Below are 24,668 nucleotides of genomic sequence, written 5' to 3' on the forward strand. Positions count from 1 at the left end.
GGAATTGCCCCCTCACACCCCCCCCCCCCCCCTTTCACCCCAAGTTCCAAAGAAGGGTTGGGAGAAGAGGGGGAAAAGGAGGGGAAAGGGAAAAAAAACCAACCCAACTTGTGGGTGGAGATAAAGACAGTTTAATGGAGTGGTGTCAGAAAAGGGAAATACTAATAGCAACAGAAATACCAATAATAGCAATAAGAGTAATAATAATAATAACAACAGTAATATCAGTAATAACAATAATAACAATAACAGCCACATTAACGATAACAACAATGATAACAATAAGAAGAAGAAAAAGAAGAAGAGGAAGAGAGAGGTCATCCTGCCCCTCTGCTCTGCCCTGGGGAGGCCCCACCTGGAGCACTGGGTCCAGTTCTGGGCTCCCCAGTTCCAGAAGGACAGGGAACTGCTGGAGAGGGGACAGCAGAGGGCTACAAAGATGATGAGGGGCCTGGAGCATCTCCTTGGAAAAATATAAAAATCACCTGGCAACAGCTGCAGCAATATGCATTGTTCACCTTCCTTTCCTACCAAACCTGAAACACAACCACCACTAGAAAGCAAATTAACTCTGTCCCAAAGAAAATTAACTTTCTCCCAGCTGAAACCAGGACACCTCCTCTCTCTTCTCCTCCCTGGAGACACTACTGAAGGTCTAGATTTTGGTGTGGAGTTCACAAAGACTGGAGAGCCACACTACCCAAGAGAACGAAGCGAGCCACCAGACCCGGAGCATCTGAGGCTGGCAGGGCTCAGCCACGTTTGTTGTTACCCCTAAACACCCCCAGCTCAGGGGTGCCTTTGGAGTCAGGAGGGCACAATGTCCCCAGAGTGGGTTCCCCTGCTCTCATCCCGACATGAGACAGGGGTGGTGACACCCAAATTTTCCACTGGGGTAAGCTGGGGTCAGATGTGCTACAGACACAAATGCTTTGTACAAACAGAGCACATTTTGCCATCTGAAGCGTAAATTCAGAGGCCTTTAATAAACTTACATCCAATATGTGTTGCTTCGACCCAAAAGACAGAAATCACCCCAAAGAAATGCCCTGAATCTGGCACCTTTCACGAATGCTGGGTGAGAAAACAAAGCCAGCTGTCCAAGGGAGAGAAAAAAAAAAACAACCCAGGATACAGCCAGCGAGCCTCCCCCCCTCGAGTCCACCCGTAGTGGCAAAAATAGCAGTTTTATAACTATAATAAGACTCAGCGAATTCCATGTCTATTCGGGGAATACCCAGAGAGCTGGCAGCAGGAGCCAGCTCATTTCTCAGCGAGGAGGACCGGCGGGGCACATAGCTTTCCTGCGTGCCACCGCAGCGCTCGCGGGGCAACCAGGACCACAGAGGCCAAATAGCAACCCCCATAACAATGACCCCTGTCCTCTCCTTCCTCCTTGCCCCCGCCGTCGAGGGGCTCCTGGTCGCTGGGCCCCTCTCTCAGAGCACTGAGGCTTCATTGTGAGGGACGAACTGTGACTTGAGTGTGTGTCTGTCTGGTGTCTGTGGGGAGCAAGACCCTTCCCCGGGGCAATGGACATGGTGGGGAGGATCAATGTTCAGCTTCTTGGTTAAAAATGGATCAGAAGGAAACCCCCACAACAGATCTCCCCCCTTTTTGTAAGGTACTGGTTTCTAGACCATGCAGCTGGGACATGGATAACTGGTGGAAATGGTCCCCTCCTGCACAACCCTCTCCAGTCCATTGGAATGCTTTGACCCCATGGAAATACCCAGCAGAGAAATCCAGACTCTGGCCTGGGGGCTCTTTGCGGCCAGAACACCCCATTTTGTTGGTGTTGGGCTGGTGCCTGGTGTTCAGGTGGACCCCCCTGAAACACACCACGACCACAGCAGAGGTGCTGGGGGGCTGTGTGACCCCATGGGCTCTTCTAACCTGCTCAGTCTCAGGCTGGGAGAGGCTTTAGTGGTGTCCAGGCTACACTTGCCCCAGCAAAGACAGATTTTTAGGGCTGGTAGGTGGTGGTTGGAGACACCTCTTCTCCCGTGTGCCCCAGGGATGGGGGAGCAACCAAGCTCCTGTGTACTTGGCGTTGCTGGCCCAGAGAGCAAGAGAAAGTGGGTTTTGGAACCCTGCTCAGGAGCTCTGGAGCCTGGTATTCCTGCCCCAGCCCTAGGGCACTTCTCGCTGCAGGCAGAGGAAGACATATTTTTGGCATGTTCTCCTGGGAGTATCTACAGGGGTGGGAGAGGGGCTGGAAATGCCACGTGCTAATAGCCAGGACAATGCTGGTGGCATGTCCAGGAGCGAAGACAAGTGAGAATAATGTCTGTCTTGCAATTACAGAGCGTGTGCCTGGGCTGGAGAAGTCCCAGGGGACAGGGCAGAAGGTCCCCAGTGAGAAAAAGACAAGTGAGAACACTCCCGGGGAGGAATAATGTCTGTCTTGCAATTACAGAGTGTGTGCCTGGGCTGGAGAATTCCAAGGGGACAGGGCAGAAGGTCCCCAGTGAGAACAGGGTTGATGTTCCACCAAAACGTAGGGGGGACAGGAGGGACAGGAGATGCAGGAGAGGGTTCATCAGGAGCCTTTGTGTCCAGGCTGATCCCCAGATTGAGACACCAGGCTCTTCACAGGGAGTGTCTCTGAAGATGTTAAGTTCCAAGAACAACCCTCCCTTTAATGTTTGCAGGAAGGACAGAGATAAAGACCCCATTTCAGCCGTGTCAGCCATCCAGAGGAGCATCCACTTAGAATTTCCTCCTGAAATAAACAGAGGTTCACGCGTTTGCTCTTCCATCCTCAGGCTGGGAAGGGACAGCTGGGTACAGGGACACGGCCACATCACACAGTTCTCCAACAGCTGGTGCTGGGAATGCAGAGGAAGTGACTGGGATTCCCGTCTGAGGGAAGGGAATTCCCCCAGGTGCCCTTTGGCCAGACACTGTAAACTAGTGGTCTTCACGGAGCTGGGACCCTCATGTTCCACCCCCCTGAGAGAGGGCAGCTGGGGCAGCCCAGCACCACGGTGTGTGCCCAGCCCTGGGGAGATACTTGCCCTCCACAAGCCACAGCCACGAGAGCTCCATAAACCTTTAAATTCAGGGCATCTACGCAGCCCGTGACAGCCTCCTTTGATGAAGAGCCAGAAAGACCGTGTTCATAGGCCAAGCTGTCCACTCACAAACGTTGCACAGTCCCTTTTCTCTCGGAATAATCACATTTTCCCAGCCAGAGAGGCAAAGGTATGTTACAGAGCAGGGTGATGGATCGTTTGGCCGGGGAGGGGAGTGGAGGGGACCCATCTGAGGCACAGGTTGTGTCAGCAGCAGAACATGGGGAGGAATCCACCTCTCCCGCTCCCCACCATGTGCTGCAGGATCAGGCCACGCAGCCACAGAACTGAGGAGCCCAGGTCTGTCAACAGCCACCACCCCAGGTGACAGGGGAAAGGGACATGGGCCACAAACAGCACCCAGTAGAGATTTAGGTCTGGTCTGCCGTGTTCCAGAAGGACCAGCCCCCACCAGCCTGGCTGGTGGCAACACCCTGGGGAACAAGCAGGTTAATTGGTCTCTCACTTCTCACCAACCAGCCGAGCACTTGGGAAGTGGAAAACTGTAAAAGGTGACACATCAGATCAAAGCTACACTAGATCCACCATGGGGCAGCCCCGTGACACCACCGACGTGACTGCCAAAGCAAGACATCCACTGCTCTTGGCTTCCCCATCACCTTCCCCACCATCCTGCTGAAGCCTGCGCTGAAGAAGAATGGGGTGAGCTGCTTTTAGCCTTGGGATGAAGGCCCTGGGCCTGGGAGATGCTCACAACTGGCTGCTGGTGTTTGCTGTTCCTGGAGGTGCTGGAGCAAGCAGAGGATGGGTAAGACCATCCAACCCCAACCGCCCTCTCCTCCACCACGATATCGCCCCATTGCCTTTGCTCCCAGACTGGGAAGTTGGGCTTGATGTGCTCATGGGGTGTTTCTGAGAGCTTTGAGGAGGCTGCTTGGTGCAAGGGCTGCCAGAAAGCCTGCCCGGGCCATTCCCCTGAGTCACACTTGCTGCCTGCCCAAGCGTGCCCCCAGCATGGCTCCCGTCCTTCTTTCCTTCCTCTTTCCCCTCACAATGGGTTTTTCCAGCCTGTAGTAATAAAATAAAAAAAACCCCACAACCATCCAGCTGCTGGAGCTCAGCTTTTCCTTCTGGCCAAGACAACGATGGCTTTTTCTCCTCCTGCTTTGCAGCAAAGCCAGCGAAACGCCTGTGAAAGAGGTACTGACTTGGCAAGTCTATGCCTGTTGTGGCATAATAAGGTCATTGTGGAGAAGATGCTGCACCAGGAGGCTGATCTTGAGCAAAACGTGGCCCCGGTTGTGAGTTGTGCAAGCTCTGTGGCTGTTGGAACAGAGGCCTCATTGTTCCCCATCGTGAGTCTTCGGCGTCTCATTGTCCATTGAAAAGCCGGTTCCTACCGAGCTGGTGCAGACACCACTCCAGCCCGCATCATCGCTGGGTATCAGAATGACTGGCTTTGCTAAATTAGCTGTCTCCCAAACGGCAGGAATCACGGAATCAGGGAATTGTCAGAGTTGGAAGGGACCTTCTGGAGATCATCCAGTCCAACTCCCCTGCCAAAGCAGGGTTGCCCAGAGCACATCACTCAGGAGCATCCAGGTGGGGCTTGAAGATCTCCAGAGAAGGGGACTCCACACCCTCCCTGGGCAGCCTCTTCCAGGGCTCTGCCACCCTTGCCCCAAAGAAGTTCTTTCTCAAATTTGAGTGGAACTTCCCCATGTTCCAGCTTGTGCCCATTGCCCCTCGTCCTGTCACTGGGAACCACTGAGAAGAGTCCAGCTTCATCCTCCCCCAACCCACCCTTTAAATACTTATAAGCATTAATAAGGTCTCCCCTCAGCCTTCTCTTCTCCAGGCTAAAGAGTCCCAGCTCTTTGAGCCTTTCCTCATCAGGGAGATGCTCCAATCCCTTAATCATCCTTGTTGCCCTACACTGGACAGCAGTTCCCTGTCTCTCTTGAACTGGGGAGCCCAGACCTGGAGGCAGGATTCCAGTTGTGGCCTCCCCAGTGCAGAGCAGAGGGGGAGAATGACCTCCCTCCACCTCCTGGCCACACTCCTCCCTACACAGCCCAGGATTCCATTGGCCTCTTGGCCACAAGGGCACATTGCTGGCTCATGGAGAGTTTGTTATCCACCAGGACTCCCAGATCCTTCTCCTCAGTAGTGCTTTCCAGAAGATCCACCCCTAACCTATACTGGTGCCTGGGGTTCCTCCTCCCCAGCTGCAGGACCCTACACATTTGCTTTGTTGAACCTCATTAGGTTCTTCTCTGCCCAGCTCTCCAGCCTGTTCAGGTCACACTGGATGGTGGCACAACCCTCTGGAGTGTCAGCCAGCCCTCCCAGTTTGGTATCATCAGCAAGCTTGCTGAGGACATACTCTGTCCCCTCGTCCAGGTCATTGATGAATATGTTGAAGAGGACCCATGTTCTTGTCTTGCTTCACACCACTTGGATGACGGTGAGCTCTCAGCTGAACAAAATTCTCCACCTCCCACCTTCTATTCTTGCAGACGCTGCAGAGATGGGAGAGCCAGGGCTGTGGCCAGGTGGAAAGGCCCCGTTATGGAAAACCTTGGGTAGAGCAGGAACTGAGATGCCGGCACCTCTCAAACCACATCCTGCTCGCACGCCTGCGACTGACTTTCCATGGCTCCTCAGCTCACAGAGGGTAAAACCCGGAGTGGAAACTGCTGCCAGCAGTGAGAAGCAGGTCACAGAGGCATCACCTCAGTCTTGGTGATGTGTCGATGGGATACAAAGGCTCTTTTGGAAACACGACCTAAAAAGAGGTGATGAAAGCACGCACGGCAAAGAAGGAAAAGCCGGTGGATATTTGAATAATTGATATTATTCAGAGCAAATAATGGTGTGGCCACACCATTCAGGTGGCCACAGAGGAGGAAGAGTAAAGACACAAGGAAATCTTCCTCCTGCAGACATTGGGTGGGCAGGAGTGATGTTGTCACTCATAAAGAGGCAGCATTTAGAAGACACAGCAGGTACCTGCATAAATCACTCTGGTTCTAAGGGAGATGAGGGAAATGCTGGTCCCACTTCATGCAGCATCTGCCCAGGAGACAGACAGACCCCAGCCAGCAAGCGGGAGGCACAGAGCACAAAACAGAATAAAAAAAAGCAATAGGCCCCTTAAAAAGATATTTAATAGTTTTCAAACTTTATTTCATGGTGATTGACGAAAGACACAAGTTAGTAATGGTTATATCATGCTGCTCCTCTACTGTGCATTGCCCTTCAGAATTCATACAGCAGTTCACAATGGTCATTAATTTACCCTATAAATGAAGCCACGTGGACATCTTTTTTTTTAAAAAAAAAAAAAAAAACAGGAAAAAAAAAACAAACCCCCATGTCTTTTTTTTTTTTTTTGTACATACATGTTATAAATGCTATTAAAAATAAAGCCGAAGTTAAGTGCACAGCCCCTAGGGAGCACTGCTGAATCTGACCTTGGTTCAAGATGCTTGACAACGAGGACGCAAGGTCCTGTTTTAAGGCATTTCCAAGCCCCAGCAAAAGCAGACAGAGTTTTTGTTTTGTTATTTAGTCGGTTGGTTGTTTTGTTTTTTTGTTTTTTGTTGTTTTTTGCAGTGACCCTGGCTTCATTTCAGTGGCATCCTAGAAAATTAGCAGCTTCCTCTGCTCACGCCCCTCCATCCAGCCCTCAAATCTCAGCCACGGCGCTGGCGTCGCCCAGCAAGAACTTGTGTTCTCCACACACAGATTGAGGGTCTCCTGCTTCCCTCCCATCCCACCCCCCTCTACCTACACCTGGCGACCAAAACCCAGCCGTCCGACCCTCTCACAGCAATCCCCACCAGGAACCACAATTTATATACAGTAGCCACTTAAAATGTGGTATTGTCACACACACACACACACACACACAGAGGCTCCATCACAGAGGGCACGGCCCCCCGTGAAATATTTAACCACTGGATTTTTAGAGGAATGTCAATAGATGAGGCATAGACCCGGGGGAATGGGGATAGATTCCTATGAATTTAAAATAAAAAAATAAAAAGGAAGAAAAAAAAAAGAAACCCAAGTGGTTTTACACTACGTTCTTCCCCTTCGTTACGTCTGTGTTCAGAGCTCACCCTGAGAAAAGTAATTTGGCTCTTCATGGCTCAAAATTTAGTGCCAAGAAGCAACATTTGTAAAGGGTGTGCTGCTTTGTAAAGGTGCCCTACAAGGTGCGCTGGAAATTTAGGGCAAAACTGCGAAATGATGGCAACCCTGGATGTTAATTACCACTTGTTACCTGGCGGGATCCTTCAGATTAGTTCTCTACGCTCCGTAGAGCTGGTTTTTACACAGAGCAATGCCAACTGCCATCTCAGGGTGGGCAAGGGACACAGTTGTGTCCCACTGGTAGAAGGGGACACGGGATGCTACACAGCATCGATGGATTCCTCCCGTGGAGCAGGAAGCTGACTAGAGTGGGTGGTTTCTCTCATAGCTGCAACCCATTTCTTCTTCTGCTCCTGCTTCCAGGAGGTTCAGTGTTTTTGCACGCACGTGTGCGCTGGTTGACGCTCACAAACACACGTCCATTCACTCAGGAACACACATACTGGCTTTGTAACTGGCACCACAGTTCTTACTTTCAAGATTTGAGTGGAGGAAGAAAATACTTTAAAAAACAAAACCAAAACCAAACCCTCCTCCCCAACCTCTCCTGCCTCACACCCCATTCCAGCTCCTGCTGCTGGGCTGGCAGTGTCCAGAGGAGCTTTGAGCATGGCATGGAAGACCCTGCAAAAAAACTTGGAAGTCTGTCAAAGGTAGAACTCCAATTACTCTTCATGGGAGAGGCTCTACCACCAGCTCTACAGAGGTTCACGTGCTGGCCAGCTGCAAGCATCCTCAGGGTAGACAGAGGGCAAGTCATGCCCGGAGGCTGGAAAATGGACATGGGTCATGGAAGGACACGTCCAAGAGGTTTTGGTTTTTTTAAGTGAAAAGGGACCCAGTCCCCGTGCCCTCACAGCAGGAAGAGGGAGAGGGCTTCCAGCTCTTTGAGGACGTGCTGCAAGTTCTCGGTGGCGCACGGGAGGGCAACGCTTGGCACACAGAAGCTCTTGGGAAGAGCAGCCAGGGCAAGCAGGTGGGTTAGGACATGTCTGGATAAACACAAAGCGTGGAAATGAGGTTTCACAGCTGCTTCTGCACATGTCCGAGAGGAGGAGGAGGAGGAGGAGGAGAGCCAACAGAGAAATCAACGTTTCCCCCCACAGCACCTCTCAGTCCAGCAAAGAGTCATAAGACAACCAAAGAGCAATGCTTTCCTGCCTGCTCAGAGCAGACCTTGGTCTCTCTTCCAGTGCATGGCATCCCTGATTTTAACAGAGCATAAAGGAGAAAAGCACTTGAGATCCTTACACACATAAATTATAGTGAGAGGAAGAGGGGGGAGGAGGGAGACAGGGTGAACACAGGGCCAGGAGAAGGCTTGGCAGGGTGGCAATTCCCACTTCTCTGATGGCCACTGCCCTGCTCAGCCGGACGTTGGGGCCAGGCCTGAGATGGGAAGGTGAAGAATCCATGAAGGCCACGCATCTCGCCAGCACCAGCATCCTTTTTCCCCCCTCAGGCATGAACAACAACGCAAGAACACAAGTAAGGAGGGGAAAAAATAACACCCCCCCCCACCAAATGAAAGCAGAAAGAATATACAATCAAGCAAACATTGTGTGGGAACTGTAAGGCAGTAAGGAAATTTAAATACATATTCCTAAGGAAGAAAGAACAACAGTAATCAGCACATGCAACACCCCCTCTCTCCCTCCCCCCCCCTGCTCCCCCCCCCCCCCCCCCCCCCCCCAAAAAAAAAGAGAGAAGCTTCAAGTATGAATAAGATTTACAATGCAGGTGCAATGGGGAAGTTCTTCTGTCACTTCTTGGAGACTTGGTTGAAGGTTTGTTCTTTGTTGCTGCTGTTTGATTAGAGTCTGACTGACCTGGATAGACTGCAACCGAACAAATAACCCAAAAGAAAAGGTGTTTCCTCCCCTCCCTTTCCCCCCTCCCCCACAAAATATAAAAAGCAATAAGTTTACAAAAATAGAAAATAATTACAGCAATAGGCAGGAGGGAGGGAGGGAGAAGGAAGGGTCCCTGGGGGTCTATTTGGCTGAGCAGTGTAATATCGTGGGGTTGTTTAAAGCGTCCTCCACCAGATGCAGTTCTTGGCGGTCGACAATCACGTCCCTTATGCAGCCAATAAAGCCAGTGCTGTAGGCCTTGGGCAGCTTGTGAGCCACGCTCAGCTTCTCCATTCCCCCTGCAAGAGACAGCCAGAAGGTCAGGTGGGAGGACAAAGGACCCCCCTCAACAGCGGGGGGAAAAAACCTCTCTCCTGGCCAGCACTTATTTTCATTTAAATCAGGGAAATACCACTTCCAACCAATACCTACAGGTTTCCTGAAGACACTGAAGGCAGTAACTTGCATTCTGAAATACCAATCCAACTTCAAATAGTTCATTTCCTTAGAGGCTGCTCCCAAATTCAAACTAAATTTTATTTCATTTACTGAAACATCAACCATGGCGCTTTCCAGGCCCTGAAGTTATGAAAGGTTGATTGCAACCAAAGCCTTTGGAAGACCCAGTGGGGAAGCCAAGCAAAAAACTTCTCGTGGAAAAATTCTGCTTTTCTCATAACTTTCGGGTTGATTTCAGAATGAGAAATGGCATCTGGGATACTGTCTTTTCAGAGGTAAGGCTACTTTTTTTGAACATGAACTCTTTGTAAGTGGTTAGACCTGAAACTACAGGCTTAGACCGGGAAGGAAAGAAGAGATGCTTCCGAAAAAGCACAAATAGAATCTAATTCACTAATTCAACCCCCAGGTGAACATTTCTGTCCGTGGATTTCTGTGTCCCTTGTGTCCCTTTGCACTCCTGCACACAAAGGCTGCTACAGCAGCCATGGTGACATGGAAACGACTGCCATTTGGCAACACCAACCCTCTGTCCCTCAGCTGTCACCAACATCCTGCCCTAGCAGGCAGAGAACCAAGCAGGGGACCTTTTTGGTCAAGCTTGTCAACGCCACCTGGGAGGGAAAGGTGTCCCATTGAAAGGAGTGAGGGAGCGTGAAGGTCCCAGCTCCAGCTCTGAGCCTCTCGGTGAGGGGCACGGAGGAGGTTCACCATTTCCACACCAACTTACCCAGCCACAGGGCCCCGTCTGTATCTAGCTGTGTCGCACCAAGCGGAGAAGAGCCAGCAATGGGGGCTTCGTTGCCGACTTGAAGGGAACCTTCTCTCTGTACCCTGCTCCAGGAGGGAGGGAAGAAGAAGCAGAAGACGATTAGCAACCTTAGAGGAAAAACCCAGGCAAAGAAACCCCAACCTTAGAGCTAAACCCAGGCGCTGGGCACCATCAAGCCCTTCTCCACCTGGAGAGGAGCAGGGAGCAGAGGACATCCACAGCCCTGCCAGCGGCCACGGCATCCTCCAGCCCCACCAGCAGAAATCCCCAGCATGCCAGCCGCATGACCCGCTCACCACTCCCACCACCAATAAAAATAAAAAAGGACGGCTCGGACTCAACCCGAACAGAATGTCAAACCCTCAGCCAGCTAAAATAAAAGGCACGAAAACCTTTCGTACCTCCTTGAGCCTGCCCCTTTGACATTTCCAGGCGTGTCACAACACGCACCCCTCCGACGCGGCACTGCCCACATGCCTCTCCTCTATTATTATCATCATCCAAGAAGAGGAGTGACCCTTGGGGATCACAGGGCACGGAGCCACGGCCGTGAGTCAAGCTCTCTAGCCCCCAGCTTGCCCATCCCAGAGCAACCCACCACAGTTTGGGCTCTCCCCTTCCTTCCCACCTGTAGGCTTTGATATGAATCCACTGGTTGGTGTTGACCGGGACGGTGGATCGTAGGACGACTGGCTTGGAGCCCAGATCGTAGGTCATTTGCACGAAGCCATCCACCACGGCCAGGGCGATGTAGTCCGACCGCTCCAGCCCTTTCCCACTCCACAGGATCAGCCCCTGCGTGGCTTCTGTTTTGATGCTCAGCTCAAAGTGGTTGGATTGCAAGGCCTTCTCGCTGCACGGGGAGAAGACAGGGCAGAGTTAAAAACCATGGCTACAAAAGCAAGAGGCAGCTCCTCGGAGCAGCCTTCTCTGATCCCAGCCAACTAGCCCACCTGCTGAAGACAACCCTCAACCAGCCTTTGGCATTGGGGGTCTCGGTCCCTACCCGCTGCACTTGAGGGGTCACAGCCTTTGCAGTAGCCCAGGGCTGCTCAGAAGGCCTGGTGCATGGTGGGGGGAGAAGATGGAGAGCTCTGAACCAGGCCATAGGATCAAAGAAATGGCCCTCTGGAGGTCTCTAACCCAGCTCCCACCCAGAGTAGGACCAGAGTCAGTGCTAGATGTGGGCAGCTGTGGCTGAGCTTGGGAACACCAAGAATGGAGCTTCTCCATCTTCCTGCTGACCTGAGCAGAGGCTGCACGGTTCTCCTAGGGATTAAGTGCTTTCCCCAACATCCAGCTTGAACCTCCAAAGACATATCCTGGGGCTACTGTCCCTTGCTTTTGCCCTCTATGGAGCACAAGGTTCAAACAGACCAACCCCTGCAAGCTGTGACACAAGTCTTGGTTTTGCCTCCTCGTATGCAGGAGCTGAAGGAAGAGGTCTGTTACGTGGGCTAGCCTTTGATTTGGGAGGTCAGAACAAAGGGGCCAGATCAGGAGGGCTGTGGACAGCAGCTTAGCTGGGGTGGGCACCATTTCACCATCCTGCTGGTATCCAAGGTTCAAGCAGAGCTGGGGTGCCTGAGGACCACCGTTCCCCATGTCATCACCACACAGCCATCAGCCCTGGGGACATTTGCTCTACACCGTTCCTTCTGCTTGACCAAAGCCCAACAGGAACCCAAGGCTGGGGACCACAAGGGGATGAGCACCCTGCAGTTTGATGGAGATGGAGACTGTCCACAGAGGCAGAAAGCCTTCTATCTCCTAGACATGGTGTCTTTTCCCAAGGGAGGAATGAAGGAAGGACAGGGTTTCTCCCAAATCAGCATCCCCATCTTTGCTTGGTTCCTTTTGGAACAGTCAAAAGGCTCCTGGCAACAGGTGAGGTTGCCATCTGGAGCCACCATCCACTCTCCTGGGATGCTCCGAGACGATGTGCACACACAGACCAGACAACATGGACAACACAGACAGCTTTTTATTCCCAAGGGACACGGCATCCAAAGGGCTGGATGAGGGCTCTGTATGAAGCCCTCTCTACTTCCAGGGTAACTCAACCTCTCCCCTCGCTTGGAGCTATTTGCTGTCTAGGTCCCCAGGAGCAAGGGCCAGAGCTGGAGCTGCTGTTCCTACGCTGGAGGGACAGGGCTTCCTTCGTGTTTGCTCTCATCGCCTGCAGAGCTGTATCCCTTATAAATAAAAAGCTGAGGATATGGACACACAGAACAGGCACAGAGACAGGGACATGCCGAGGGAGCAGCAAGAGCAGAGCACGAGACACGAGAGCCAAAAGCCTGGCACAGACTCACCTGGGCTCCACGGGATAGTCCAGCGCTTCGGGACTTAGATGGGGGAAGAAAGGGGAGCGTGCGATAAGCGCAGGAGAGCGAGGAGACCCTTCCCCTCCCGCCCCATTCGACAGCTTTCCACCCCACACCGGGTCCAAGCTGAGCAAACCACCCAACACGAGCAGGAAAGCCTCAAGCCACTGCCCTCGAGGATGGGTTTCCTCAAGCCAAGCGAGTTTGCAAGTTATTGCTTAGCCAGGGCGAGCATAATAATGCCAAAGAGGGAATATACAGCCCTGTCCCAGCGGTGCAGGGCTCTGCAGTGCTCTCCTGGGTCAGGACTCTCAGGAAAAATTTTTTCACTGAAAGGGTTCTCAGCCATTGGAATGGGCTGCCCAGGGAGGTGGTTGAGGCACCATCCCTGGAGGTGTTCAAAAGCTGGGTTGATGTAGTGCTGGGAGGTCTGGTTTAGTGATGATGCTCCTTGTTTGTTGTGTGGGTGTCTATTTTTGTCAGTTAGGTTGACGGTTGGACAAGATGATCTTTAAGGTCCCTTCCAACCTATAAGATTCTGTGTTCCTATCCATCATTTGTTGCTGACCTGCTGGGATGTGCATCCCAGGACAGGACAGAGGGTGGGACTGCTGGTGGAAGGGAGCTTTTGGTTTATGAGGACTCTACCCTGCAGGTAGATCTCAGGCTGGTTCTTTGGGATGCTGCAGAATGGGTTCCCATCTGGGCAGAGAGCTGAATCCACACCTAAGGGCTCTGGGTCAGCCTTGGGGCACTTGGGTGTGCATGGAGAAGGGGAAACCCAGGGCTCCAGCTGTCCTGCTGGCACACAGCCTTACAATCAGCTCTAACTACATGTATATATGAAAATGTACCTTCAAAAAAAAAAATAATCCCCAAATGTACGGGCATGTCATGGCCAGCAGAGCCCAGAGAAGCAAAGTCCTGCCCAAGGCACACCCCGGTGTCTGCCCAGAGGCAGAAGAAACTACTTTTTATGGGCAGCCCAATGGGTCCTTCAGCCCTGGCCGGGCTAGTGAGTGCTGCTGCCAAATCCCAGCAGAGGGATCCGGGGAGAAGTGCTAAGCTCCCTCGCAGGATGGGGCATGCACAGCCAAAACAGGCTGGGCTCAGGCTGGGGGGAGGCTGGGAATGATGAACCCCCCTTTGCAGAGCACTGGGAGAGGTGGGACACAGAGGTAGCAGCTTTCTGCTCATCCCCAGGGATGTGGCTCATGCCCGTGCAGAGGGATGGCTGGGCTCTTTGCCACGTGGCAGAGGTGTCCTGCAGGTCACTACATGCCTCTCCTTGCTGTAGGACACCATCTAGCTTCTCAGCTCCTAGAAAGCCTTTTCCAAAACACCAGAGCAACCCAAGGCACCTCCCAAAGGGTTGTGGACATGCAGCTGGGGGGCTCTGTGGCTCTCTAGGCGTTGACATGCATGCGTGCACGCAACTCAGCCGAGGATGCTTGGCTCCTAGAAAGCCTTTTCAAAAACACCAGAGCAACCCAGGGCACCTCCCAAAGGGTTGGGGACATGCAGCTGAGGGGCTCGGTGGCTCTCTAGGTGTTGACATGCATGCGTGCACGCAACTCAGCCCCCCCCGAGCTTCTCTCTGACCCCAGCTCGCAGAAAATGAGGTGGATTGGGGATGTGACAGGCAGGTATCACTCAAAACTCTCCCCCACACTGTGGGGAATACTGCTGCATGCTTCTCTTCCACTCCTGCTGTTCAGCAGGACAGACAGACAGCAGATGTAGGGAAGAATATCTCCCCATCCACCTGCCCAGGCCCTTCTTCTGCCCTGCTGGCCACACTATGTTGTGAGAGGTCATCCAGACCACGTATCCCTGACTGGGGAACACTCTCCTAGCACCCAGCCTGGCCTCCTGGCCACGGCAGCAACACCACATTCATGCTGGAAAAAACAGGGCAGGATTAGCATCCCTTAGGTTCATCACCCATGCCTTTGCCACCGATGGAAGAGGTGAATCAGAGGAACGTTCCTTCTCTGGGCTCATCCAGTTAAATTAAGGCTAAACCACAGCATTCTGCTGGGACAACTGCCTGCTCCTGCTGTGTCCTGAGCTGTGGTCAGTGCCTGTGTCCTCCTCCCCCTGGAATGGGAATGCCTGCCCGTGGTAGACCCTCGGGAGGGTGCCCGTGTTCCTCCTCCCACCCCTGCCCCGCGCTGCCCTGTGGGTGGGCTGGTGGTCCAGGGTGGCAATGGGAGAAGTGGTGGGGGGGCAGATGGCTGCAGGGGGGGGCTGTACTTACGCGGGGATCTCATTGGTCAGGTGGCTTGAAAACAAAGAAACAAGGACATTGAGAAGAGACAGACAGACAGAGATGGACAAACCACAGCTCCAACACAGACACCCTCCCCAGGCAGGGTGTTAGGACAGGGGGGAACCTGAGGGTGGAAGAGACAGAAGGACAGAGCCTTATCCTGTGCCCTGCCCCAGTGCCATGGAGCTGGGAATTAGACAGGGGCTGTAGGAGCACAGCGCTGAGGAAGGAGACACTACCAAGCGTGTCCTGCAGGAGAAACACCCAGCCCAGAGGCTGAAGGGGACCTCAGGCAGCAGTTCTGCTTGTCTTGGGAGAGAAGCCCCAGGGACCAGTACAACCACAGAGACCCCTGGGTCCAAACACTAACCCCTAACCCATGGGGTCAGGGTTGAGCAGATGCTGGAGAAGACTTAGCCAGGTCCCACAGCAGTGACCGCTCGTCCCTGCTGGCGGAACCAACCCTTGATGTGCAAACAGCCAGGGAGACGAAGGAGCTGGCAGGCAGGTGTGAATTAAACCCCAAGTGGAGCTACCTCTCCCACCTCACCCAGCCCACAACCCATTCCTCAGCACGTGGGCAAAGAAAGGCACCGACCAGGCCACGTTAGCCATCTTCACAGGGGCACTCAGCCAGCTTCACCCCACTCCCAAACCAGACTATGGTCCAGAAGGTGGCCCACATGCTGCAAAACAAGAACCTCCAGAGCTGAGGTTGGCCAAGCACGGTGGGGAAAGCCCTCTGCCAATAAGGCAGCCTTAGAGGGAAGGGCTGGAAGCAAGTGCCCACAGCTCCAGTTTGCCTTGCCCCTCTTCGACTTCTCTCTTTGGATTTCCTCAGCCCTAGCTGTTCCTCCTGCTAACAGCCCCAACTCCTCGTTTCGACCTCGGTTCAGCTCAGCAGCCAAGTTACCTCTTTGTGACGGCGTTGTGGTACTCCATATATGTCCTACCATCAAAAGCAATGGCCTCTGCATCTCCAGCAGCCTTCTCAATGATCACTGGAGGTGGGAAAAAGAAGAGGTGTCAGGCAATGTAGCATGGCCTGGCCATCCTTGGAGACTAGGAAAATCCCCCTTACACTGAGGATTCGTAACAGGATGAAGGCACACACAGACTTGCCATCCCTTGGGGCATGTCAGCTCTGTGGCACCGAGAAGGTTTTGCTGTGGCTTTAGAGCCTGCCAGTTTGGACCATCTCCCTGTTTTGCAGCCAACTGCCAGGAAATTTGCAGCCTCGTTGGTTTTCTGGCTGAAGGGAAGGAACATGGGCTTGGTGATGGCACAAGTGCTAACCTCAGAAGGTAGCAGGGAAGATACCCTGCTCTGGAGATGGCTTGGCATTGCTCAGCCCCTCCAGCTGGATCTGGTAGGGCACCAAACCATGTTTTCCTGCTCCAGGCTGCTTCAAGTGAGCACAGCAACACAAGATAGGGTGAGAGGAGGTGACAGGAGGAGGGGACAGGGCTGGGTGATCTACCCATGGGCAGCAGCACCTCCCCTGCCCAATGCCTGCATTTCTGAGAGATGGCATAGCCCTGACTTCCCCGCTGCAGTGCCAGCCTGCGAATACCACAGCTTCTTTCCCCTGGATCCCTCCCAGCGGCTGAAACAAGGACAGGACCTCAGGTGGTTGCACTGTCCTGCTGCCACCAGCTAGTCATCGGAGCCTTTTCATAGCCACCTCTGGCTGCTGGGTGAATGTCCACGTCCAGCCCAGCCCTGGCCACCTCACCTTTCTCGCAGTGAGCCCCAGAGAAGCCCCTCTGGCAGGCACACTCGTAGTTCTCTAGCCGGGGGCTGCAAGTGCCTCCATTCTGGCAAGGATTGGGTTTTCGGGTGCAGGGGTGGCCTCGGAAGGGGGAGATCTCGATGGCGCTGCGGATGTTCTGCTCCTTCAGCACAGGCACCCCCTTGACGGAGATCTGGCAGGAGGAAGCACAAGAGTCAGCCTTCACCATCCCACCTCTCGGCGGGGCTGGTGGGGGGACAGATACCAGCACCCTCGGGGGGGAAAAGGGGGCGATGGGAATCCAGCCCCATGCCCCATGTGTTCTTGTGACAGACCCCCATCTCACAGAATCGTAGTGGTTGGAAGGGACCTCAGAGATCATCGAGGCCAACCACAAAAAAAAAAAAAAAAACCCAAAAAAACACACCCCCACCACCTAAACACACAACAACAACAACCAAACCAAAACCATCACCCACCCACACAACATCCCACCACAAACCAATAATCTTGGGCACTAGAGCATGCCCTGAAGAGCCATGTCTACACGTCTCCCCTCTTTAAACTGGATGCTGCTGGGACAGCCCGCTCCCAGGCTCATCCTCGCTCTCCTCCAGCGATGCCAGGGCAGGTGGCACGTCCCCCAGCCAGACCCCTGCCCCAGGCTGCCCAGTAAGGCCTTACCCTCTGCACAGCTCCACTGAAGCTGGTGGAGATGGCGGCTGCTCGAGCTAACTTGCTGAAATCAGGGGCTCCCCCTACATAAAATGGCTCCTTCAGGTTCAGGAAGGTGTGAGGGACCTGGGGAAGAGAGGGGAGAAGATGAGATGGAGTGAAACACTGAGGCTATCCCTGAGCTGTGAGCAGGGCAGCACTGCAGGCAGAGCAGCCACCCTGGCACGACCAGAAGCTGGGCTGGTGGGAAGGAAAGCAACACCCCCCTGTCCCCTGTGCTCCCTCTCCCTCAAGGCTGTGTCCTGGGGCAGAGGTGGCCACCACTAGCCATCTCTGAGGAGGCCAGAGCAGGAGAGCCCCTTGGAAAGCACGCCAGGGGCAGGCAGGGCTTGGCATCCTGCTTGGGACCAGGTCCTCACCTTCTCCTCTGCTCCCTGTGCTGCTCCTTCTGGCCACCCTGCCCCAGCCCGGCCACCCCACACACCCTGCAGCCCCCCCTGCTCTGCAAATTCTGTTTCAGCCTTGCCAGGGCTAATATTTAAACCCAAACCCACACCAGAGGGATTCATCCAGCTACTACAGGTCTCCTACAGCGACTGGCCAGAGGAGGTTCTCCTGTATCTCACGTGGCTGTGAGTTTGGAGGAGAAAGACCCTCCCCACCTCCTCGCTGTCACCCTGTAGCCCCAACTGTCCCCAGTGTGGCAAGACCCAGGTGGAACCTTCAGCCACAGGGTTCATGGGGGACACGAGAGGAGCCATGTCCCCTCCTGTGCCCCTGGGATGGAGCCAGAGGCACCGCCGCGAGGCGAGGATGCAGTTATATGGATCACTAGCTAATGCTTTGTGGAGTTAACAGGAGAAACATGACCGGATTAATTGAAATGCTTCCGAAACAAAAAAAATGTAACAACTGGCTGGAAATTAATGACGGAAGAGGAAACGAGTGTCTCTAATCTACAGAGATCCTAAAGCTGCTTGGTCAGATGGGAAGGGGAGCGGGTGAAACACTGAGATCCGAATGGAAAACAAAAAGGAAGGGGAAATGTGCCAATGGCAGATGAGATGGAGGTGCAGTTGGTCATACTTATCTTTACCTTACGGGATTTCTGGGATCCAGACAGCAGGGGAGGGAAAAATACAAATGAAAATCAAAGGGAGAGAGAGAGAAAGAGAAAAGGGAGATCAGTGGGGAATATAATAACATGCAGGGCTGCAAGACCACCGCTGCAACCAGCGCCCGGGGTAGCCAGGGAAGGGGAAGGGGAGCTGCAGAAGACACCAGGAGGGGCTTGCTGCCACCCTGCCAACCAGTGGCAACCCTTGCTTGGAGAGAAGCTTGAAAAGATGAGAGTGAGGGGAAGAAGACATCCCTTCTTTTTTCAGGAATGCTGCATAATCTTGATGCTGCACTATGCAGAGTTCAAGGATGAGTTCAGCAGCAGCTGGGGCTTCTCCCTGCATTATCAGCTTCCCCACTGGAAAGGTGGATGAAAGGCAGGATTTTTCCCTACGAAACCCTGGGAAGCTGTGGTTTATGTGGACACAAAAGTGCAGGGGACAGGACACGGGAGAAGTCAGAGAGGTAAAGTGCCAGCTTGGAAACAGAGGAGAGGAGACATCGATGGGTTCAGCAGCAACAGTGCAATGGGGTTTTTTCACTCCATGACCTCCTCTAGGGCCCAGCATCGTAGCACAGGCTGAAACCCACACGGGGCCAACACAGTGGCTACCACTTCCCTTGGCTGCAAGGGTGCCTCGTGTACCTGTCCCACTACAGGGACACTTGGGGACCTGCACAAAAAGGGGGTGCGTGCATGTGTGTGAGGGGAGCTCAGTCAAACATCCCTGAGACCAAGGACCCAAGAATCAGGGCGTGCGTGTTGCTGGCAAAGGGGCTGCAGCTCTGTGTGGTTGGGGACGAGGAGGAAGGAAGAGCTGAAAGAGGTGTGCATGGCTGTCCAAGAGGGGCAGGCAACCTCTGCCCTGCAGCATCCTTTCTTCCTCAGGTCTTTCCCACTCCTCCTCCACCCTTCAAGCCATGCACCTCAGAGATTAAAAGCCCATGAGCCTGGGAACTTCCTTTTACACGAGAGGAGCAGGGCTGGAAGCCCAGAGAGCTCTCCCTGGCCCATCAACTTACCGGTGACTCTCCCATCACCCTCTCGCCGTTGTTGATCCTCATTACCCCTTTGCGCCCATTCCTCTCCAACACGACGCTTATCCAGGTGTTGAGGGGAACTGTCTCTTTGCTCCTGGTGGTGAGAAGGGAGGAGAAGACACAGGGATAAAAGCTCTGCTGTCACCACCTGCAAACACAACGCTGGAAACCTCCCCTAACCAACCTGGGCTGCCCAGGCCACCACAGCTTCACCAGCTTGGGTTGTCCCAGCTCGCAGCCACACAGAGCCTGGCATTAGCCTGGGGGAGAGGTATAAGCCCAGCTCTGCCCTGCCCCACACAGGGACAGCCAACCAAGAGCCATTACTGCAACAGCTGAGGCCAGTACAAAGACACTGAAAGCCACCATTGTCCCTTCTCCTGCTTCTGCCACCACCACCCTGACAAGCAGGTCCCCAGCCCACCCTACCTGAGCACAGCTGCCCCTTTGCCCAGGTCGTATCTGTACTCCAGGTAGCCATCGTGTAAGGCCAGAGAAACAAAGTCCCCTTTGCCATCTGTCTTCTGTCCGTTGTAGAAGATCATGCCGCTGGGGTTCTTGGCCAGGAACACAACTTCCATGGTCATTTTGTCCCTGAGGAGAGAAGGATTATGGATACCCTCTAATCCAGCTGCCCTCACGCTCTCTTCCTTCATCCCTATGTGCCAAGGTCTTGGAAGACCTCTGCCTGCCTGGGACTACAGTCATAGAATCACAGAATGGTTTGAGTTGGAAGGGACCTTGAAGATCATCTAGTTCCAACTCTCTGCCCTGGGCAGGGACACCTCCCACCAGCCCAGGTTGCTCAACGCCCTGTCCAACCTGGTCTTGAACCCCTCCAAGGATGTGGCATAGAGATAGGTATGGCAGAGATGCCACCTTTGCCAGGTAAGAGATACGTCTGCCACGTTCAGGATGCTGCCATGGGGTGCCTATTTATCCAGCCCATCCCAACGCCAAGTCCCCGGGGAGCATTGCTGGCTCAGTGTGGCTGTAGGGATTCTGGCGATGCCAGTCCCTCTGGACAAAACCTCCAAAACCTGTTAAAGGGAAGAGCTCTAGGGAGAGCCAGTAAGGATCAGAGCCCAAGCTCTCTCCCCAAATCAGCCACGCAGACGATGCATTCCCCTGCCCCTCTCCCGTTCCCTGGCACTTACTGCAGGTCAGGAACGAAGGTCTGCAGCCCATTCAGCTCCAGGTAGGAGAAGCCATTGAACTCCGGGAGGAAGGGCATGGTGTGGTCCTGCTCTGTCACTGGGCACAAACGAGGGAATGGTGAGGAAGAGGAGGCAGAGCAGCTTCAGCCAGAGCCACAGCAAGGCAAGGCCCCCTGGCCACCCAGGCTGGGGAAATCAGCACCTTCAGTTCCACCCCCTTCCCCAGACCCGCTCCTCTGCCAGCTCCCGTCCCACCTAGCTCGCAGAGGTCTCCTTCCCGGCCCATGGGACAGGCGCACAAGGCACCTCCCTCTGGCAGCACCAGGCAGGTGGCAGAGACGTGGCAGGGCGAAGGGTCACAGGGATTCTTCTCGTCGGCACACGTTGGGCCTGCAGCAGAAAAGGCAGCCTGTCACATCAGCATCTCAAACCAACAGCCACCAGAGCCGGAGACAAATGTCTGTGATGTCTCCTGATGGCCCTGCCAGCATCTCCTCCCGGCTCAGGTTGGGTTCCCACAACCCAAGAAGCCCCCCACAGCAGACCCTTGCCAGACTACGCGTTGTGCTGCCCCTAAAATGCAAAGGGGAAGTTTTTTTCTGCACAAAACCAGCCAGATTCCAGCCCTCATCTCACGTGCCTACAGACTTGCCAGACTATGCTTTGTACTGCCCCTAAAATGCAACAGGGAAGTTTTTTTTCTGCACGAAAACAGCCAGATTCCAGCCCTCATCTCACGTGCCTACAGGTCTACCTCCTAGCAATTTATGGTCTTCACTGGATGAGGCTTCATCCTACCTTTCTCCCTCTAACCCCACTGCTGACACTCCACACCACATCTCCCCCAACCCGTAGCTCCCAGCGTGACCCCCAGAGGCTCTGGGATCCCTCAGGACCAGCCAGTTGGGGACCAGGACCCCCAACATGATGCTGTCTGCAGCCCCCTACCCCCGTACCCGAGTAGTTGTAGAGACACTCGCAGTGGAACATCTCCGCCTCCTTGACGTGGCAGATGCCCCCGTGGTGGCAGGGGTTGGGGTGACAGGGGTCGTTGCCGCACTCGCCCACCCCGCTGCCATACAGCACCTCGCTGCCTTTCTCCCGCAGGTCGTACATCTGGTTGTTCACGTCCAGGAGGCGGATGCAGCCCTTCAGGCCCGTCGTAGCCGCCGTACGATCTGCCACCCTGAGGGGACGAGAGGACCAAGTGGGACCGAGGACAAAACATACAGAGTCCTTCCAAGCATCTGGGTCACAGAATCACCACAGAATCCTCATGGTTGGAAGGGACCTTTGAGATCATCGAGTCCAACCACAAAAAAAAAACAAACCACACAAACCCAAAAAAACCCCCACACAAACAAACACAACCCAACAATCTCAGGCACTAGAGCATGCCCTGAAGTGCCACGTCTACACGTTTCTTAAATCCCTCCAGGGATGGTGACTCTACCACCTCCTTGGGCAGGCTGTTCCAGTGCCTGACCACCCTCTCAGGAAAGTCATTCTTCCCAATATCTAATCTAACCCTCCCCTGCCCCAACTTCAGACCATTTCCTCTGCTCCTGTCATCATTCCCTTGGGAGAAGAGGCCAACCCCCACCTCTCTACACCTTCCTTTCAGGGAGTTGTAGAAGGCAATGAGGTCTCCCCTCAGCCTCCTCTTCTCCAAACTGAACATGCCCAGTTCCCTCAGCATCTCCTCGTGAGACTTGTTCTCCAGACCCCTCACCAGCTTGGAGGCTCTCCTCTGGACATACTCCAGCACCTCAATGTCCTTCTTGTGGTGAGGGGCCCAGAACTGAACATAGCCCTCGAGGTGAGGTCTCACCAGTTCCCAGTCCAGAGGCACCATCACTTCCCTACTCCTGCTGGCCATGCTACTCCTGATACAAGCCAGGATGCCGTTGGCCTTCTTGGCCACCTGGGCACACTGCTGGCTCTGTCCACCAACACCCCCAGGTCAGGCTGTGCTCCCCAGCAGGGCGTTAAGAGGTCCCCCAGCCCCAGAGAAGCCCTGCTCCACAACGACTCTCCAGCCTGAAGCCTGGTACCCGGCAGAGGGCTGCAACCACCACGGATGCTCTGCCCACAGAGGATGCTGTGACACCCTGGAGGACGGTGGTCTCCAGCACCCACACTCACACAGCCATTTGGTCCTCTGGTGCTCCTCCGATGAAGAGGTCGGTGTCGAGGTTGAGCCCGTCGGTGCCCGTCGGGCTCTCCCCACTGACGTGGGGCTCCCCGTCGACGGACAACATGCCGCTGCGGCGGTTGCGGTTCACCACTAACTGGTGCCACCTGCCAGGCTCAACGCGGACCTTGCTGGTGATGATGCCCGTGCCGGAGCCGGTGTTAAACCTGGAGGAGAACAAGAGGAAGCCTCTGTGTGCCACCCTGCAGAAAGGTGACATCTGAGGCGCACAAGGCACCTCCCTCTGGCAGCACCAGGCAGGTGGCAGAGACGTGGCAGGGCGAAGGGTCACAGGGATTCTTCTCGTCGGCACACGTTGGGCCTGCAGCAGAAAAGGCAGCCTGTCACATCAGCATCTCAAACCAACAGCCACCAGAGCAGGAGACAAATGTCTGTGATGTCTCCTGATGGAGACATCTTCTCCCAGCTCAGGTTGGGTTCCCACAACCCAAGAAGCCCCCCACAGCAGACACTTGCCAGACTATGCTTTGTACTGCCCCTAAAATGCAACAGGGAAGTTTTTTTTCTGCACGAAAACAGCCAGATTCCAGCCTACAGGTCTACACCCTAGCAATTTATGGTCTTCACTGGATGAGGCTTCATCCTACCTCTCTCCCTCTAACCCCACTGCAGACACTCCACACCACATCTCCCCCAACCCGTAGCTCCCAGCGTGACCCCCAGAGGCTCTGGGATCCCTCAGGACCAGCCAGTTGGGGACCAGGACCCCCAACATGATGCTGTCTGCAGCCCCCTACCCCCGTACCCGAGTAGTTGTAGAGACACTCGCAGTGGAACATCTCCGCCTCCTTGACGTGGCAGATGCCCCCGTGGTGGCAGGGGTTGGGGTGACAGGGGTCGTTGCCACACTCGCCCACCCCGCTGCCATACAGCACCTCGCTGCCTTTCTCCCGCAGGTCGTACATCTGGTTGTTCACGTCCAGGAGGCGGATGCAGCCCTTCAGGCCCGTCGTAGCCGCCGTACGATCTGCCACCCTGAGGGGACGAGAGGACCAAGTGGGACCGAGGACAAAACATACAGAGTCCTTCCAAGCATCTGGGTCACAGAATCACCACAGAATCCTCATGGTTGGAAGGGACCTTTGAGATCATCGAGTCCAACCACAAAAAAAAAACAAACCACACAAACCCAAAAAAACCCCCACACAAACAAACACAACCCAACAAGCGATCCGCCACCCTGAGGGGACGAGAGGGCAAAGTGGGACCGAGGACAAAACATACAGAGTCCTTCCAAGCATCTGGGTCACAGAATCACCACAGAATCCTCGTGGTTGGAAGGGATCTTTGAGATCATCGAGTCCAACCACAAAAAAAAAACAAACCACACAAACCCAAAAAAACCCCCACACAAACAAACACAACCCAACAATCTCAGGCACTAGAGCATGCCCTGAAGTGCCACGTCTACACGTTTCTTAAATCCCTCCAGGGATGGTGACTCTACCACCTCCTTGGGCAGGCTGTTCCAGTGCCTGACCACCCTCTCAGGAAAGTCATTCTTCCCAATATCTAATCTAACCCTCCCCTGCCCCAACTTCAGACCATTTCCTCTGCTCCTGTCATCATTCCCTTGGGAGAAGACAAAAAAACCCCCACACAAACAAACCACAAAAAGACACAATCCAACAATCTCGGGTACTAGAGCATGCCCTGAAGTGCCACGTCTACACGTTTCTTAAATCCCTCCAGGGATGGTGACTCCACCACCTCCCTGGGCAGGCTGTACACAAACCCAAAAAAACCCCCACACAAACAAACACAACCCAACAATCTCAGGCACTAGAGCATGCCCTGAAGTGCCACGTCTACACGTTTCTTAAATCCCTCCAGGGATGGTGACTCTA

At 54.1% G+C, this 24,668-nt stretch overlaps 1 protein-coding gene across 1 annotated transcript in view; it reads right to left on the bottom strand.

Annotated features, from left to right (window-relative positions):
* Positions 1 to 8,876: 8,876 nt before the first annotated feature.
* AGRN (agrin) overlaps positions 8,877 to 24,668 on the bottom strand; it is a 157,272-nt gene continuing 141,480 nt past the window's right edge. The window contains exons 27-38 of the mRNA XM_014941477.1: positions 23,567 to 23,796; positions 20,862 to 20,996; positions 20,607 to 20,703; positions 19,879 to 20,043; positions 19,432 to 19,543; positions 18,386 to 18,397; positions 17,299 to 17,415; positions 16,618 to 16,807; positions 15,796 to 15,883; positions 10,912 to 11,136; positions 10,242 to 10,345; positions 8,877 to 9,351 (exon numbers count right to left, since the gene is read on the bottom strand). Coding sequence (XP_014796963.1) covers positions 9,194 to 9,351; positions 10,242 to 10,345; positions 10,912 to 11,136; positions 15,796 to 15,883; positions 16,618 to 16,807; positions 17,299 to 17,415; positions 18,386 to 18,397; positions 19,432 to 19,543; positions 19,879 to 20,043; positions 20,607 to 20,703; positions 20,862 to 20,996; positions 23,567 to 23,796 — 1,633 coding nt within the window. The 3' untranslated portion in view covers positions 8,877 to 9,193. The remainder of the gene's footprint in view (positions 9,352 to 10,241; positions 10,346 to 10,911; positions 11,137 to 15,795; positions 15,884 to 16,617; positions 16,808 to 17,298; positions 17,416 to 18,385; positions 18,398 to 19,431; positions 19,544 to 19,878; positions 20,044 to 20,606; positions 20,704 to 20,861; positions 20,997 to 23,566; positions 23,797 to 24,668) is intronic.

The sequence above is a fragment of the Calidris pugnax genome, unplaced genomic scaffold, assembly GCF_001431845.1.
Source record: "Calidris pugnax isolate Ruff unplaced genomic scaffold, ASM143184v1 scaffold82, whole genome shotgun sequence".
Lineage (NCBI taxonomy): Eukaryota > Metazoa > Chordata > Aves > Charadriiformes > Scolopacidae > Calidris > Calidris pugnax.